Source organism: Urocampus carinirostris, chromosome 1 (assembly GCF_059441175.1).
Source record: "Urocampus carinirostris isolate Australia breed hairy pipefish chromosome 1, RoL_Ucar_1.0, whole genome shotgun sequence".
Taxonomy (NCBI): domain Eukaryota; kingdom Metazoa; phylum Chordata; class Actinopteri; order Syngnathiformes; family Syngnathidae; genus Urocampus; species Urocampus carinirostris.
In genome coordinates this window covers 18,683,886-18,703,178 of record NC_142349.1, presented here as the reverse complement: position 1 = coordinate 18,703,178, position 19,293 = coordinate 18,683,886, and the positions used below count along the sequence as shown (strand labels likewise).

The 19,293-nt window shown below is 39.3% G+C and overlaps 1 protein-coding gene across 2 annotated transcripts in view; it reads left to right on the top strand.

Moving 5' to 3' along the window:
- Positions 1-3,989: 3,989 nt before the first annotated feature.
- Positions 3,990-19,293, top strand: part of kdm8 (lysine (K)-specific demethylase 8) — a 20,248-nt gene continuing 4,944 nt past the window's right edge. Inside the window, exons 1-8 of one of the 2 annotated variants that reach the window (XM_088329581.1) lie at positions 3,990-4,035; positions 8,079-8,541; positions 8,631-8,803; positions 10,895-11,027; positions 11,112-11,180; positions 13,495-13,644; positions 15,210-15,302; positions 18,373-18,566. In XM_088329581.1, the coding sequence (XP_088185707.1) occupies positions 8,086-8,541; positions 8,631-8,803; positions 10,895-11,027; positions 11,112-11,180; positions 13,495-13,644; positions 15,210-15,302; positions 18,373-18,537 (1,239 nt within the window). In that variant the 5' untranslated portion in view covers positions 3,990-4,035; positions 8,079-8,085 and the 3' untranslated portion in view covers positions 18,538-18,566. Of the gene's footprint in view, positions 4,218-8,078; positions 8,542-8,630; positions 8,804-10,894; positions 11,028-11,111; positions 11,181-13,494; positions 13,645-15,209; positions 15,303-18,372; positions 18,567-19,293 lie in introns of both variants that reach the window. The other variant, XM_088329580.1, reaches the window with a different exon arrangement.

Genomic DNA, 19,293 nt, shown 5'->3' with positions numbered 1-19,293 from the left:
AGCATTTATTGATCGTTGCAATGTTTTTTCTCAATTTATTTTGGTGTTTCTGAATGCCAATATGTTGCACTTTGGAATGACCTTACCATTGTTTCATGTTTGTAATCTGAGTTCTTTTCTACAGAATGAAATGTCTTAATCAGGGTTTACCCAAGACTAGTGATTCTATTATTTTTGCTAAGGGTTTTATAACATTGTAAAGTTATGCACTTGCACCGGGCAAATCTGCCCATATCACATAAAGAAGACCTGCGTAAAGATCTACATTTGACTCATGCATTTAAGTATTTTTCCAACTGAAAATTCTTGAGTAATTCAGGTGGGTATATGAGCAATCTACACTCTCGCCCACAATACTCGCTTTAATCAGCTGTGCTGTTTTGTACATGCGCAAAAGACCTGAGAGAAATGAATGAATGCATGCTTTTATTCCCTTTTCTTTTTATAGTCGAGCAAAAATAGTCACCGCAGAGATTTCTGAAGAGAGATGAAGGATTTTGTTGGGTATATGCAAGTTGCGTTTCAGATTCCTAGGTGATTCGAGGATGTGAATGTCTCCACGCGCCTTGCTGAGAGGAACAGTCGGAAGCCAGAATATTTGAATTTCATTGTGTTTGACATTTGATAATGGCTTTGTGCGGCTTTCCATTCCGAAGGGTCCCTATCATGTTTGCTCAGACTTTTCACCCTGTTCACAGAAAAAAAAAAAATCAATGGCATACAAAATAGAGCTCAACTATTACAGCGGTATCGTGAAGACAAATCCAATTATTGTTTTAGCTTCACATGAGGAGGCACTATACATATCAATCCGCCCTCTGGGAATAACTGCTATTTAAATAAAGGCTTGTACCAACAAAGGGAAATGTGGAAAACTATATGTAGGTGTAGCAACCTTGAGTCTATTCAGTACATTTGTATATGCAAGTGGAAACAAGGGTGTACAAGAAACAGCATTTGCCAATGTCTTCTTCTCATTATGTTCGATTGTGTCTAATGTATTCCTGCAGCCTTATATCTGCGGTATAATGGGCATTTTACTTTAAAGTAGCATCCTTTTTAGAATAGAATGTAAGATTGTGGTTTATTTTCTTTAATGTGGATCTATCAGTTAAATGTTTAAAGCTTAACGTTTTGAATACTGTAACAAAACTATATTTTTTTCCTCATAAGTATTTCATTTACTCAACCTTGTTTTGAAATTGTGTATTTTCTACGGCAGAATTCACTTTAAAAATGTGTCCATCTATTTTTCAATGAACCCAAAGCAGATACAGACGAATAGACTTTAATTACATTTCACAAAGGAGATTTAGTGAAAATCCTGAGTAATTCAACCCCAAAATGAGGGAAACAATGAGTTGTAACTCAAACCAGGGAAAGTGGAGTAACTAGAACGGTTGAACAAAGAGAGGTAGGTTGAAAGCTCAAACTGTTACAGTAGAAACAGTGGATTTCTTTACATGCAGGGAACAGTCCGACTGGGATCAGACTCCGTATGTTTGGAGCAATCTTTTTTTTTTTTCATTTCAAGTGATGATAGGTTTAAGTTTTAGTAGACACTCAAAACAAGGAGAGAAGACATCAATGGATGTAGAACTTGCAAGGAGGACAGGGAGAGAAGCAATGTTCCCTCTAAGCTGCGTCTGTGCGCAATTGCGCACTACCCAGAGCTTTTCCGCGCACAAGAAAATCTAGCCAGCTCACAAAAATGAGGGCTCGAAATTGCTAATTAAAAAGCGAATTAAGTCAAAGTTAGAGTGCATGAAGGTAAAAATGCACGGGTTTCCCTGACGCTGTGTTCTAAATGCGATATCTTTAAGTCAATGTCGCAGTAGAACGAAGTTGAGTGAAGTCAGTAGTGCTTTTCAAGAACTGGATTCCTCGGCTCGGCTCACTAAAAAGGATTTCTCTTCGGGTCCCAAACAGCTCTTCAGGTTGTTTTTGCTTTTTTTAATCCCTACAAGACCAATTATTATGTAAAATTATGCACAAAATGACTTAAAGGAAGGAGGGTTGGGGGGAATAGAATAAAAAATAGAAAAAATACCAAAATAAAAGTGGTGAAAAGCTGAGAAAGAAACAAAAGGAGAGAAAAAGAAAAAAAAGAGCAGGAAAATTTCACAAAAAAGCCAGAAGAAAAGAAAGAAACAAATAAAGGAAAAAAAGGTAGAGAACAAAAAAGTGAGAAAAAAGTAACAGCTAGGAAAAAATAAACACTGAGATTTTTTTTTAAAAGAATTTTAAAGAATGAGAAAAAAACGGGAAAAGAGGAAAAGGTTTGTGTTGCATTCAAATAATTTCCAAGTATATCAAGTTAATCTTGTTTCCAACATTGTACTTCCACTAAAAAATGTAATTAAATACAGTTCTGTATCATGCAACCGACTAAATAAGCCCCCAAAAATGTTAGTATTATGCGACAAAAGACACCAGGAATAAACGAAATGGAAATCTTGAGAAAGAATTGTAAAAACAAATTACGTTTGTAGGCCGTACAACCTTTGCAATAGTACATGAGTCAATTCATTCAAAAGTGAAAAATAATGTTGCATTGCCGGAAACACAGCAAAATGTAACTTGATGTTTAGTTTTGGACATGTCTGATAATAATTTAGTTGCCACACTTGGGATTGCTGTTGCTCATTGTTGTTTCAATCGTTGCTCACCGACTTTGTGTTAGCGCTCAGACCCGTGGAAAATTAGAGGGAACATTGGAGAGAAGCCTTCAGATAAGAAAGTCTAACACATTGTAGAGGCCCTCCCTTGAACCATTTTCTTTGTATTAGGTGGAGGTGAAGCACGAGCGACGTCATTACGCAAATAATTGTGAAATCTGCATTTCACTTTTGACATCAATTATTCAATGATAAAAAATGATATTCATGATACTCATCAAAATGATCAAAGTACCGTGCTGTTTTTTGCTCAATTGTTGCATCAAGTCTGATTCAGAGTTGTGCTCGTACGTGGCTTGCCAAAAACAAGGACTTCCTCTATACAGGTGTGGCATTATCGTCCTTGGGACAGAAAATGAAATGGAAATGTCTTGTAGAAATCAACCGACACACATTACCTGTAGTTGGAGTTTGATAATTTTTTCTCTCTTTTTCTCATTCTTTGTTTCATACTTATCTTTCTTTCTTTTCTTTCACTTTCTTTCGGTTTCTTTTTTCTTTATTTATTTTATTTCAGGTTGTCTTGCTTACTCTCTTTTTTCTGTTTTTCTTTGATTCTGTATATCATTTTTTCATTCTCTTTTTCATTTCCTCTTTCCTTCTATACTTTTCTCATTCTTTCTGTAGTAATTTTTTTATTTCTTCTCCTATGCTTCTTTCTTTCCTCTTCCTCTCTTTCTTCCATCCATCGATCTATAATCTGCTCGGCAACAGGCCCATCCCAGCTATCTTCGAAGCCCATCCCAGCTATTTTCGAGCAGGGAACAGGGGACAGAGAGCACCCTGAACTGGTTGCCAGCCAGTCGCAATCTGCGGACAATTTGAACCGGCCAATTAACCTGACATGCATGTTTTTGGAATGCAGGAGGAGCGCCCAGAGGACACCCACGCAAGCACGGGGAGAACATGAAAACTCCGCGCAGGAGGGCTGTTGACTGGATTTGAACCCATGACCTCAGAACTGTGCCGCAGACGTGCTACCCACTCAGCTGTTGTGCCGCCCTCTTTCTTTCTTTCTTTCGTTTTATTTTCAGCCACATCATATTCAGGGCTCGGTGTAATCTTCCCATTGGGAGGAGTCCAAATCACATATCCCGGCTTACCTGTTGCTCTGGTGACATTTGAACCAGATCACGTATAATGCCGTTTTTATACAGCTTTAGTGAGCCATTTCTAATTACACAGATTTGGTTGAACTAAGTTTTTTTTAAACTATTGACATTTTTTATTCATTTCATTCTCTTCCATTGGATTTCTTTATAGGTCATTCTTGGTATGTTGAGAGAAAAGTAGTTCCGCGTTATCGTTTCTTTCCGATCTATTTATATCGAGACACTCGCCTCCGTGTACACAGATGGTTCGTCTCTATTTTCCTTACTTTTTCAAACATCTATTTCATTATAGATATACTACTAAGCATTCTAAATTTTTCCTAAATAATAGTATAATTTCTATTTATTGTTTAATTTCATGGGTAATGTGTTAAACTACGGACTCCACCGGATATCACTTGAAACGTCACCGTGGAACTTTTGATCGGTAAACGTGCTTTTTTAACCACCCAAGGCATGAAAATCATGATTCCCTTTATGATTATGTCTAGTCAAACTCTTGCTGTAACTACATATGTGTGGATAAAACGTTGTCAATCTATGCTACTTTCACTGTCAACGATTTTAAATTATATGCCATTAAAATTTGTAATGAATACGTTGTTTCATAAAGTATTGAGTTGCCATACGTTGCAGGCAACCCAGTCGTAGTAGTAGTTAATTCAAGTCATGTTTAGTCACGCGGAGTGTCAAAGGGCTGCGCAGACCCTAGATTATTGCAAACCACAGCCTATTATCACTCAATCCCCTGATCTAAAACCTACATTAGGGCAAGGAAAAACTCAAAAACCTCAACATAAAGAAAATGAAGACACCTTAAGAAGGGACCGCACTGAGGTAGTCCCCCTTCCAGGATGACCAGGCTGCAATGGATGTTCAATAACAACTAATACACATGTATTATCAACAGGAAATATAGGTCATTCATAAACTAGAGAATAGAAATGTGTTTTAAGCCTAGATTAAAACAGTTCCACTGAGGTTGCAGATCAAATCTCAGTGGGAAAAGAATTCCACAGCACCGGGTCCGAATGGAGAACGCTCTTGAACCTGCCGATCTCTTCTCGGCTTTTGGGATGACTAGTACAAAACAATAAATATCATAATAATAACAGATATTTATAATTGATCATGATACAGTAATCCCATCCTATATCACAGTTTCGCTGCTACTTAGCCGATTTTCATCGTGCAATATGTTCTGCACGCTGATTGGCTAAACCATCGCCCCTCTCCTTTTCCGCCTGTGTCTGCCTTCGCGTCAATGACGTTGCTGGCTGAGTTGTACACATAAAGGACATATTGACCAACCTACGCACAAAAATGGTTTTCAATGTGGATTTTCTTTGGAAAACATAATGTCAACAAAACCCTCTGGATCGACAAAAGCACCAAAACGCTGAGGGAGACGCTTTTTATCGGGAACAAAGTTGCTATTATTAACCCGCCAACTTTGCTCTGGAGCCACATGTGGCTTTATGACGCTACCCAGTGGCTCCTTGGCGCCTTTTCAAAAATGCTTGATAATGGAGAAATATATGGTTTCTGTAAAAGGGCTCAAAGGACACATACTTTACGTATTACAATTAATATAGATAATCTATGTGTTTCATTCCTTATTAGGCTTATACAAAGCGTAATTTATTTTTTCACTTCCAGACATATATTTTTTTTTTGGGGGTCCCAATATTGTATGGCTCCTTTAACATTTTGGTTTGTCGACCAGAAAATAAATGCAGTTTTCTGTTTCGTCCACATGATGGCAACAAAGTATAATTTCGAGTAAAATGAACCATGTCATCAATACAGTTAGGCAATGAAGCGGAAAAGATTATTTTGAAAATTATAATTTCACAGTGCAGGTGTTGATTGTAAAAAACAAAGTTTTTAAAGTACAGTACTTTGATTTTTGTCAAACAAATACTCGAGTCTGTAATTTTTTTTTTTTTTTTTTTCAATGCAGAGCATGTAATAAATAAATAAAGATTTCTGCATAATGGATTTTGACTATCCTGGTACCTTTTCAGAACGCAGGCCCAAAAAACGAGGGATTGCTGTATATGATTTTACAAACAAAGTACACTAGTTTCAATAAGCAGTTGTAACTGCATCAGCTAATGCTGCACCCCCTTTGTTTTAGCTGTTGCATGCATGAAGCTTGTGCCCTGCTTTAAAGCAGTTCCTTGTAAATGCCCCCTCCAGGGAGCTCGTCACCACTGTTAAACTTAAGCCTAAAGGACAGTGGATGCACTTGGCAATTAACTTTAAGTTGGTTTCTGCCTTTAAAACAAGTTGTGAAACATGCTTTATCTGCTTGACCATTCTTATAAAATACAAGTTTGCTCCAGTGCTACACGATTAGGCAAAATCGATATTGCGATGTGTCGTAGTGCGAGTGTGCAAGACACCGCGTGTTTTTTAACTATTTATAGACAGCAACCCTAAGGAAGCTCCCCAGAAAAGGGCATTGTTTACTTAAGTTTAACCCCTTAACAATCCTTTAAAATTCACCTAAAATCCCAATTCAAGACGCACCCAAAGTAAATTGAATGCTGTTGTTGAAACATTTGGAGAATCTGGACGGTTTTGGTCATTTTTGAAATGTAACACTGTGAAGTTTTGTCACCGCCAGTGCTACTAACATTGAGTGTTCTTAAGTTGTATGACACAAAAATTGAAGGTCTTTATTCTTGCCTGATTTTATTTTATTTTTTTCGTGCAATCGCATGCCTGCAGTTGAGTGTAGTACGGGCATCATAGCATGAAGCCTTAACTGGTCCCAGGTCTAAGTTGATCATGATGGGAAAAACTAAACACTAGTATTTTACAAATCCATCTAGCTGTATGTCTTGGCATTTCCAAAAGTGGCCATCTCGAGACTAAAAATGAATAAAGAACCATTGGATGCATAAGTTGGATCAAAATCACCCCATGGGTTGGTATTCTTTAAAATATTCCAAATAAAAAGTGGTAACATTGTGTTATTCCTGGTATTCCTCATAAAACATGTTTATGACATAATGTCATTAGTATTTCATTTTTTCCCCACTATGTTTTGAACCCACTCATGGAAGAATGTACTGGTAGGTCATGCATCCAAGTGTTAAGTACTCACAAAAAACATAACGAGCACAGAAAATGCACTTGTCTTTTCAAAACCTTAAATGCAACATTATTGCAATACTGGTCTGAAAGATTGCAATTGTATGTTCACCTGAAAATCGTGCAGCCTTACTTTGCTCTATTTTCTTCATCATACGTCACATGAAGCCAATATTTTGCAAAAAGTATGTTCAGAATAGTTTGAAACAACAAATCGCTAAAACTATGTTTACAAGCGTTGGCAACAAATATATTCATCGGTGCTTTACAATTAATGTGTCACTTCCTCATGTTGAGGTGTTGGAGTTTTTCCTTGCCCTCATGTAGGTTTTAGATAAGGGGATGGTTTAATAATAGTCCGTGGTTTGCAATAATCTGTCGTCTGTGCAGCACTTTGAGACTCTTTGTGATTAAGGGCTATACAAATAAATATGACTTGACTTGATTTAGCGCGTCGCACATCCAGTGTCACACGCCGCATGAGTAACACAAACTTGGTGTTCAGAAAATGCAAAATGATACATTACAATATAAACTACAATAATTATATTTTTTGACTCAACTGTGTAGTCTTTCCTGAAATGAAAAAAAAACTATTTGGGAATACTTTTATGTAAGGTTTTCTTGTGGGAAACCTGAGGTGGCCCAACCTCCCTTAGATCCAAGCTCTGGGGGGCCTCCTAAGAAAATTGAGTTTGAGCCCTTTTCTCCAAATGGACATTGTGTATTTCTTAGCGCCTCTTAGTGTTACAAAACAACCCTTCTTTATAAAAACAAGTTTTTTTGAATAGAAAAATGAGCCAAAAATTAAATACTCGTTGGTCAAAAAAATGTTTTTTTTATTTTACCTAACTTGAATCTCTCTTAGGGGCATCTGACCATTGTCTGCCACCTTGCTGTTTCGGGTTCCCCAAAAAAACCTCGTGAAAGGCTGGGCAAAAACCGAAGAATAATGTTGCGAACTCATGACATTGAGTGTCCGTAGTTTGTATTCTTCCTTGTGCTTTATAGCACTCCTTTTCAATTGCACTTCACAATTTAGCGACATCTAGTGGTCAAATATTACACAGTATCCCTTTGACTTAGCTCACATCAAAACCCCAAACATCAACCGAGCTGTTTTATGATTGTGCGTGTCTGCATTCTGTATTCATGTTGCTTATGATTACCTTGACATTCTTTTCAGACCTGCAATGACGTCACTATGGCCCAAGATCTCTGCTGTTCTTCCCCCAGACGAGGACCACTTTCCATTGGACTTCAGCGGAAGAGTGGAAGCAAGCGTGTTGGAAATGCTGAAGAGATCAAGACGCCAACTATACAGCGGTGCCCCCGCCACTAGTCGCCTGCTGGACGCTCAGATCGTCTTGGACGTGTCCTGGGAGAAGCTCAACACAGGAACATGGCGCCACGTGGACAAAGAGTGGCGCCGCGTTTACTCGTACGGGTGCCTCTTCAAGATATGCGCCTTGTGCGGAGAGGGGCCTTCAAAGGGTGACTTTTTGCAGGCCATTCGCACCTGTGATATGGGCCTACTCATGGGTGCCGCCATTATGGATGATCGACTGCAGGTTCTGGTCCAAATTCTGCATAAAGAAATCAAGAAAGACTCCATAGATGAGGAAAAGAGCGAGCATGTGCAGGCCAAGGTCAGTGTGTTGATGTGAAAAGTTGTAAAATGTTATCAAATCTAAAGCAAGGTGAAATTAGGAGCAAATGTTTGATTTTACCTCAACAGAAAGTAAAGTTGTCACTGCCAGTTCTTCCGCTTATTCAAGAAGACCAGGCAATTGCTAGAGTTAAATGCCCTTCTCTGGAAAGCTTCAATAAAAACCACCTACTCCCCAGGGAGGCGGTCATCTTGGAGGGGACCATTGATCACTGGCCGGCTTTCAACCAGCACCCCTGGAGGTTTGGTTTGATGTCTGAGCAACCTTCAATGCTCAAAGCACACTGAAATGTACAGTCAATATAATTTGATCTGGTGGTGAAACAACACATTACAGCACAATGTAAGGGTATTTGACAGATGCATGGTATGTTTCACTTGTTAAATTCACTCGGGATTGAATCCAAATTAAACCCAGCTGGACATTATCGATACAGACACTAAATTCATGTAGCAAATATATTTTTATTGCATATTGTTTTTATTTCTACACTCAATATTATTGTCAATTTTCTCTGTTTTCCTTCGTCAAAGTTAAAAGGAATTTATTTGTCACCTTTTAATATGTGCTCAACATACAATAAATCGAAATTTAGTTTCACACTCTCCCATGCGCAGACATTGACGACAATAAAGTGCAGATGGATCATTCTCAATAAAGGTGCAAGTGACCTTTCGGCTAATACTGAAGTAAAAACAACTGACATATAAGACATAATAAAATGTTCCAAGCAGCAGCAATAGAGGCAGTATTATAAATAAATGTTCAAATTTAAAAGTTAAAAGAGCAAAGAATAAAATAGTTTAAAAAATAAATACAATCAGCAGGTGTGTGCAAGTTGATATGCAGTTATGAGTGGTCATTTCTCTCCAGTAGTCTAAATGCATGGTGGATGAAACTATTAGAGTCTAGTAGTGCGGGAGAAGAGGCTTCTCTATCTCTTGCCAGAGGGCAGGAAGCTGAAAAGACAGTGTGCGTGATGGGTTGCATCCTTGGGAATAGAGATGGCTTTGCAGGTGAGGGAGTTATCTGCACCGCTTATCCGCAGTAGGGCTGCGGGGGTGCTGGAGCCCATCCCAGCCAAGTGATACCCCAATTGTTAAAATGTTTTCACAGTATTCATGCATATATATATATATACATACACAGATCATATTGATTTGTGTATAATGTGCACCCCAATAGAAATTTTGTTTCAGAAGAGGCAGGTGAGGCCATGCCCTACCTGCTCTAGTCTGGAGAGGCAGGTGAGGCCATGTCTCACCTGTCATCATGAAAATCTAAAAAAGTAGATATATTAAATGGTTATATTTATTCAGTGTTACAATTGTTTTCACCATTTTTGGATTTATTTTTCAAAATTGCTTGATTTTCACATTTTATTATGAAAATTGTTAATACAATTAATATGTAAAGTATCACTGTGCTGAGCGTCTGCAGACTGAGGCACGCAATTCCCTTGCCTCATTGCAGAGGGCGATAGTGAGACCAGAGAGATTTAGCACACAACTCAACCGGAAACAATCAAACTATGAATAGTTTTAGCAATTTTTTCTCATTTCATTATTTTTAACAAATCTGTTGAGGGTTTTTATTCAAAAGGTGTATCCATAGACTTAATTTAAAAGTTTATGGTAAGACAATAAAAGTTTTTTTTTTTTTTCTATGATAAAATTATATGTATATTGCTTTCTTGCTCTGCCAATCAAGTGATAAATAAGTAGTAGATTCATGTATTCTCAAATCTGACTGAGCATCACCAGACACTAACCTCACCTCACGTCTCTGGTAATCTTGGTGTGTTTTAGAGCTGGGAAATAAATCAAATATGTCCGAAAATATATTGTGTGAAATCGGTTAAATTTCATTTGGGGGCCATATCGCTCAGCACTAGTGTTTTTTTTTCTATCCTCAAGATATGTTATCACATGTAATTGTCGGGTGCGCATGACAATATAGGTCCAAGGCTCACATTTTGAAAGGTGAATTATTCTCAAGACAGTAATTCAAAAAACAAAAATGCCTCAGAGGTGAAAAGTGACTCTTTTAAGTAACCGCAACAAGTACAATTGCAGCTGTCTGCCAGGGCGTGCAATACTTCTTGATACTCCCGCCCATTTAAGCAGCCGTGCAATCAGGCTGATTTGCTCTTTGGTGGCAGCTAAGTGCACTTATCTAAGCGACTAGCGTGAAACACTGTGGACGTGAAGGACGTCGAACAGACAATTTCCGTCTCAAGTCCGTTTTCCATCTCGCTGCACTCGAGTGTAAACCGATCTAAAATGTTCCTGAAATTTGACATTGTTTCGTCCTTCTCTCACCCGACCTAAAGCCTGGAATACTTGAGGTCAGTGGCTGGGTGTCGCACCGTCCCCGTGGAGGTGGGCTCCAGGTACACAGATGAGGAGTGGTCACAGAAGCTGATGACGTTCAATGAATTTATTGACTGCTATATTTTAAAACATGTGAGTAGTCAACCAATAAAAGCACAAACTGTACACCTTGTGGGAATTTAGAATTATTAAATAATTGTTTTCTTTTTGTTATAGAGCGACACTCTGCAGGAAGGGATAACGCCGATCTGTGGATATCTGGCTCAGCATCAGCTTTTTGAGCAGGTGATGCAGCAAAATAAAATTATTAGCACAGCGTTTTTAGAAGTGCAATACTTTGGTTTGACAGTAACAAATCACTGGCACAGTCCGTTTAGTCTCTTATAAATCAAAGAAACCAGATAGACCTTTTATTTTTGTTGCACAAAAAGTCCCACATCTTAAAAGAATTTACAAACCAGGATCATGACCCTCATGTGGTGAGGCATAGATAAAACAGATGGATGTGTTTTAAAGGGATAGTGTGTACTATTTAGCATATCCTAATGGTTAAAAATGTCACTTGTAAAAAGAAAAACAACAAAAAAACAACTATATCAGCATTGTCCATCATCCGTGTGCCAGAAGGCTTTGGGGGCATCTCTGAAGAGTACGGTGACAAGATGATGAAAGTGCTGTGTCTGAGTCAATCAGGAGTCCTTTCCCTCTACTGGTAGCCATTGAAATCAGTAATTTCTGTTTAATGTGGGGGGGGCAAATCCCTACCCAAACAAACTGCTTAGAGAGGGATGGGGGTCGCCAGGCTGTACTTTTACACAAGCCATAAATGCCCAAAAATATAACAAAAATGGAGGTACATATTTTTTTAATATTCCGCAATAAAAAACCTTTTACAATTGCATATTCCTTTTTATTGGTCGTTTGTTAATTTTGAACAGCTCAGAATGAAGAGGAGTGTCTCTATTTTTGGGTTTGTTTTTTTTGTTTTTTTTCAAACATTCCATTCATGCAAGACAAGGAGCGAAAAGTGTTGATATGCCTTTTTATAAGAGCAACGACGGTATGGAGTTTTTAATAAGCAAACCTGCAGACATTTACAAGTACATGTCAGCTCAGTAGCCTAGATGGTAAGGCGCCCGCTTTGAGACTGGGAGGTTCGGGTTCGCGCCCCGGCCGAGTCATTCCTAAGACTTAAAAAGTGGTCGGCGGCGCCCTCTCTTGGCTGCGGCTGCATCGGGTCAGATGCAATCGACATTTCGTTCTGTGTACATTGTTACACAGAATGACAATACAAGGAAATTATTATTATTATTATTATATATATATTTTTTAAATTTCTTATCTATTCATTTATTGCATCTGAATTAAAGGGACAGTGTAAAATTTAGCAATTCCGAGTAGTAAGAAAACATTATTTATAAAATAAAATAAAAATGTTACACAGTGAGGAAAATATGTATTGGCTACTGTACCATATATTAACATTAATTTTCTCAGGTGTTCAAATACTTATTTGCAGCTATATCACACAAATAAATTGTTAAAAAAATCCTGAATTGTGATTTCTGGATTTTTCTTTTTAGTTTCTCTCTCACAGTGGACATGCACCTACGATGAAAAATTCTGACCCCTCCGTGATTTCTAAATGGCAGGAATAGTAAAATAGAAGGGTCCTCACAAGGGTCATGGGGTGCTGGAGCCCATCTCAGGCATCTTCGAGCAGTGGGCATGGATACCCTGAACTGCTTGGCAGCCAGTGGCAGAGCAGACACAGACCTATAATTCACTCGCTCATTTAAATGAATAAATTGTCACCTTTTAAAGCATAAATTTTGATAATATGCCTTGAAAAACTCGAGTTTATTTTTGTACATTTTCATAAATATCTTTATTTACAAAATAAATAGATAGCAGAAAAATAGCATGTGGAAAAAAATACAGCCAGTTCTTGAATGTTGGGGACACTATGGACAAGAGTGGTACCAAATGAAAGCCTTTTCACTAGTAGGACTTTCTCATCTCATCTCATTAGCTGCACCGCTTATCCTCAGTAGGGTCGCGGGGGTGCTGGAGCCCATTCCAGCAATCATCGGGCAGTGGGCAGGGGACACCCTGAACTGTTTGCCAGCCAATCGCCGGGCACACGGGGACAGACAACTCACTTGCTCATTCACACCTAGGGACAATTTGGACCGGCCAATTCACCTGAAATGCATGTTTTTGGAATGTGGGAGGAAACCGGAATGCCCGGAGGAAACCCACGCAAGCACGGGGAGAACATACAAACTCCGCACAGGAAGTCTGGAGCTGGATTTGAACCCACGCAGGAGGTTCCCATGACTTAAACTGTGCCGCACATGCGCTAACCACTGCGCCGCCGTGCTGCCCTAGTAGGACTTTATTTGTAATAATTTAATACGTGATTACGATTTTAACATTTTTCGTTTGGCGGGCCGGATAAAAAAAAGCCGTAGTTTGCCCACCCTTGGTGTATGGGGTGTTATGTGTGTGCATGTGTATTTTCCATCACAGTGACAACCGCTCTTATAGACAATATTTTTCTCAAGTTGGATAAGGCATATATTCCCCGTTGCCACAGATACCGGAGTTGAAGGATGACATCCGCCTGCCTGATTACTGCTGCCTGGGCGAGGGAGAAGAAGACGATGTGACCATCAATGCCTGGTTCGGGCCTGCTGGCACCGTCTCGCCACTCCACCAGGACCCCCAGCACAACTTCCTGGCACAAGTAACAGCATGTGACACTTATTTTGTGATTGATGGTGTTTTTTTCTTAAAATAAATAGTCATTCTATAAATGTTAGAGGTGATGTGGAAGAGATTAACTCCTTCAATGCCATAACAAATAAAAACGTTTTCAGAAGCGAGTACTAAGACATAAAAATGTGTTTTTCTTGTGTAATTAAAAAAAAAAAAAAACAGTATAAATGGTAGGTAACAAGCCTCTGGGAATGATTTCAGTATGATAAATAACCGATAGACGGCTTTGATCAGATCTTTGTCCACACATCAAGGAAGCCCAACTTTCTAGTGTTGCCTCCTGTTTCTGGCAAATGTGTGTGGCTTGTAGGGATTGTGAAGCATTGTTGTGAGAGTGGCGCTATATGACTGAATAGTTATAGACAGTTAACTGCATTTTTTTTAAGTATTGAAGGTATCGCAAATGCAAAAAAAAAAGGACCGAAATAAAAGGTCTGCTCGGAATGCATCCTTTCACAAAAAGCCTGTTTTTGCACAAGTTTTCTTCGGGAACGAGTATTTTCAACAAACGTACCAATGTTCAACTATTGTTTAAATGGTAAATGCATTTATATAGCGCTTTTCAAGTCAATGAAGACCTCCCTAAGCGCTTTACAATGTGCCTCACACTTATCCATTCACACACACACTCACACACCAATAGCGGACATGCAGCCATGAAAGGCGCCGACCTGCTTATTAGGGGCATTAGTGATTGCCATTCTAAATTAAGTATTGATTTTTCAGTGCAGCAACAAAAAAAATTGAAAAAAAAGCTTATTGTGAAACACATCATTGAAAAACACTGGAAACATATATCAAAATATTAACAAATCTAAAAAAAAACTAAAATTCCAGCTTTGGGTAGATAACTCTAAAAAAAAAGGGTTACCGTATCTGACTATAACTCATTACTTTTTAAAAAATTAACGCACCCAACACTGCACATTATTCAGACTACAAAAGCGCCAGGGAACCGCTAAGGAGCGTTAAAGGGCTGGTTCAGCCTGAGGAGAGGTCCAACTTTGTTGGCAAAAGAAAGCCTCTACTCAGGTTTTCTTAGGATCAGGGGATGGTGTAATAATAGTCTGTAGTTTGCAATAATCTGTGATCTGTGCTGCCATTTGAGACTCCTTGTGATTAAGGGCTATACAAATAAACATGATTTGACTACGATCGCGACACACGTTCTGTGGGAAGCGCAGCGCTAAGAAATAGAGCGCGTGCTCACGCGAAGGGGGAGTCCAATTTTCAGAAAAGGGGGCCCACTCCGGCCCTGACTATAACTCATGTTTAGAAAACAACCTAAAACATACTTTTTTTTTTTCGAGTGAAAAATGAGGGCCCCTGCTTTTTTGGGATGTGCCCTATGCCTATATAGGTAGAAAAATAGAAAAATGCCTTTCCTGTACGTGTTCAAACATGAGTCAGATTGGCAAAAATTGGCTGGCACCGCTTCTCCCAATTTGAGAAAAACATCTGGCATTGAACGAGTTAAAAGTTGTGATTTTGGATCTTCATATGACATATTCTCCGACTGTATGTCCATGTCAGGTGGTGGGATGCAAATACATCCGCTTGTACTCACCAGAAGACTCGGACAAACTCTACCCACATCCGTCTCAACTCTTACATAACACCAGCCAGGTGTGATTGGCATCATGTACTGTCAATGAAACCCATTTGTATTAGGTGCATATTTGTCAAGGTCTGCTAGTGATTCTATAACTTTTACATCAGGAGCGTCTCATCTTAGGACAGAATGTTTTTCAGCTTCTTTCTTAAAGGGACACTGTATAGAAGTTGCTGTATTGTGTAGTGAACCTTAAAATGAATGCTACAAAGAAGAATTCAAACTATAGAAACTCAATGTGACCAAAAAGCAGATTTTTCTTCTTCTTTTTTTGCCTAGCCCTTTACAAGGTTTTTGGGTGAGGCTCATGTTATGTCAAATAGATGAAAATTTCTGAACATATGAGCATTTAAAAATGTACTGGCAAGTTCAGAAATTTCAAATCAAATCAATCTTTTTTTTTTTTTTTAAACGAATTCAAGTCACTTGGAGGCACTACATAATACACAATGTCCCTTTTAGACAGGCGTGTCAAACTCATTCTTACTAAGGGCACATCACCATAATGGCTGTTTTCAAAGGGCCTGGTGAAATTGAATGGAATGTAAAATAAATGTCACTATTCCTTTATGTAAAATAACAGAATTTATTATTCAAGTCACGACTGCCGTATAGAGGCGCCGAGCCGTCAGTTAGCGGGTATTGTAGACGTCGTGGAAAATGTCGTTTTTGGTCAAAGCTCTCTCTTGACCCATTTATTTTACGGCGCAGGCCACATAAAATACTTTGGCGGGTCACATTTGGCCTCCGGGCCATGAGTTACACACATGTACAGTGGAACCTCGGTTCTCGACCATAATACGTTCCAGAACCCTGTTTGAAAACCGCTTTGTTCGATCACCAAAATCATTTTTCCCATTAAAGATAATGTAAATCGTTTTAATCCGTTCCAACACCCTGTATGTTTACCTCGAATGTTTAACGTAAACATAAATGTAACCTAGGCTAATCGTACGTTCGCGTTATTGTAATCTTCCGTACGAAAGATTACGCTAACATGAACGTGTAAAAATAAGAAAAAAAGAATAAAGAAAAGAATTATGAATAGGATTTGTTACCTTTGTGGTGGTCAGCAGAAGGCGCTGGTAGACGGTGGGAAGAGGGATGGAGGAGGAAGGAAAATTATTGTTTGGAAGGATGTTCTTTTCTCTTAAAATACCGATCTAATGACACTTGCTTCTGCCTTCTTTTTAGCACTTTTTTAAAGTGACTCATGACAGTGTCATGCTAATAGCACTCACTCCCCTAGCCATATCATTCGATTTCACAGCCTCCCTCTTCTTTAGTATCCTACTGATCGTAGATTTAGCCATGCTCTATTCCCTAGCAAGATCAGACACTCTCACACCTACTTCATATTTTGCTATTATTTCTTTCTTAAATGCAATAGTTGGACGCACTACTTTTCTTTTTTCACCTGTAGCAACGTTGCTGCTTGCACTGACTTTCTTCGGAGGCATAATTAGGGGCTAAAACACTTGGTACACCTATATTAAAAGCGAAAGCAAAACGAAGCACGTCCGCACGCGATAACAGTTTGTTAGGAAAAGAGCGATCTACACCCGTACGCCGCTCAGCATCGCACCCTAGCGTACGCACTCACGCATTACCGGTGTTCGACCTCCGATTTTTTTGACCGAACAGAGAAGCAAGAATTTCTCAAAATTTTTGGTCGGACTCCGATTTGTTTGAACTGAGAGGCGTTCGAAAACCGAGGTTCCACTGTGCCTGTACTTTAAGATGAAGAACCCTAAAGCCACGTCAAGTTGCATATTGGTAAATGCAGTTTTTTTTCTTTCCCCACCCCCACCAGAGGGCAGCATCACTCTGTCCAACTTTGTGAAATCCCCTAAACTTTAGGGCTTAAAGTACATTTATTTTATTGGATCTCAAAGTACCTACATTTATAAGGCAACATACTTCCCTGTTGCAACATCTCAGTGAACATGTATTTTCAATTATATCATAGATTAACCCTTCGGTGGTTGCTATTTTATTTGTGAACCTTTTGCCAGTGGTGATACTTAATTTTCGTAATGTCGGAATATAATTTTAAATGTAAGGGTTCAATGTGCATATTTGTTGTCGATAAGTTTATCCTTAAGTAGCGACTCAAAAAGGAGAGAGGACATCAATGATTTTTGAACTTGCAAGGAGACCGTACAAGAAACCCTATTCAAATTGCAGGTGTACAATTTTAAAAACAGAATAGCCATATCAGGGTTCTTTAATCTAACTAAATGTTATAGGTCACTCTTTGCCAACGCATTTTACACCCCTGCCTAAATAGTGCTACATAGAATAATTGATTCATGCACAGGAAAGCAGTCCTAAAATAGAGTAGCCTTTAATGTCACTGATAACTAAGAATTGAACATTGTTTGCAACAGGATTAGACATGGCGCTCCAGGATAAACAAGATAAAGATATAATAAAGACCCAATTAATGTTAACCACAACCCCACCCGAAAAGTTGGTGAGCTAAAGGCTCAGCAGGGGTGGCTTCAGGGGGTTGTTACGTAGCCAACCTCAGTGTTGCCTTCTCCCACAAAGCCGCCTCAGTTGCTTCCCGAACCCGATAATAATCCACGAAGCACTGGCTGGTGATGGCCATTCCTTTTCGCTTTTCTGACTTTTCTAAGAGTCCTATATAATCTATGATTTAATTTGCAATGTAATGAGCCGCTAAAGCTATCTGTCGTCATGCTTTGCAGCTTGTTTTAGTGGCCACATTGACTCATGCGCCTGTCCGCCCTGGCTTTTTGCCTGACAGGATACACAAGTCTATGAAAATCGCACACACGTTCACTCCCATCAAAAACTAAAAGTCCTCCCTAACCTTAACCCGTGATAGAATTTACTGTGTGCTGTCTGCTGCAGAACGCAATGCACGATACGCTGATATCAATGACAAAAGATAATTTAATTCAAAATCCACAAAACTGTGAACCAGCGATAACCGAAGCACAAAGTAGCGAGGGATTATTATAATAGAATGTCAGAATAGACAGGCCTTGAAAGTACAGTTTTCTTTCTACAACTAAGTACACGCAAACGTGACCCCTGTTCCCTTTTTCGGCCAAGGTGGAGGTGGAGAACCCCGACATGGAACGCTTCCCGGAGTTCACGGAGGCTCCATACCGAGATTGCGTGCTGCGGCCCGGGGACGTGCTTTTCATCCCGGTGCGACACTGGCACTACGTGCGCTCCCTGGAGCAAAGCTTCTCCGTCAGCTTCTGGTGGTCCTGATCCAGGAAAACCACACGACTTGATCACAGGTTAATCTCCTATCACGGCGAACGCTATTTTCAAGCATTTATTCAGAGTGTCTCGTTTCGTTGCGTCTCTCTCAACCTTTTAATCCAGCAAATATCCTCAGGTGTCTAAATTTGCATAATGCATGCAAATGAGAGACAGCGGCTAAACGTGCCGCCTGTTAAAGCGGGTCACTGCCGAGGATGAATAAATGAAATGTTCCCCGTGGGCACACTCGTACACAAAGGCACTCGTTATCTTGGCAACCTTTTCTGTACCTCGAACCGGTTTAATGTCTTACTATATTCTCCCGGCCTAATGATAACACGAGTAATAATAACAATATGCCCAAATTCACTGTGTAAACACTAGACCACCGGGGACTGGACCAAATACAAAAAGGCAGTTTTTATCTCGTTGTCACACAATTCTTATTCACGGTAATACGTTGTTCCCCGATGTTTTGGCTGAACAATTTCCCATTATGCTTCATTACAATCTTGTACAACATGGCATTGAGAGTAAAAATAGTCTGATGATGAGATAAAATCAAACACATTTGATTCTGTCATCTACCATCCTTGTGTTCTTGCGGTTGGCATTAGGCGCTATCACTGCCACGATCTGGGCTCGATATCCATTGCAACTAATGCGGAACAAATGAGGTCAGCGCGATATTTGTTGACTGATGATTCATTGCTCAATTGCGGTGAAGGTACTACAATAAAACATCGGTGCATGGTGCACCCA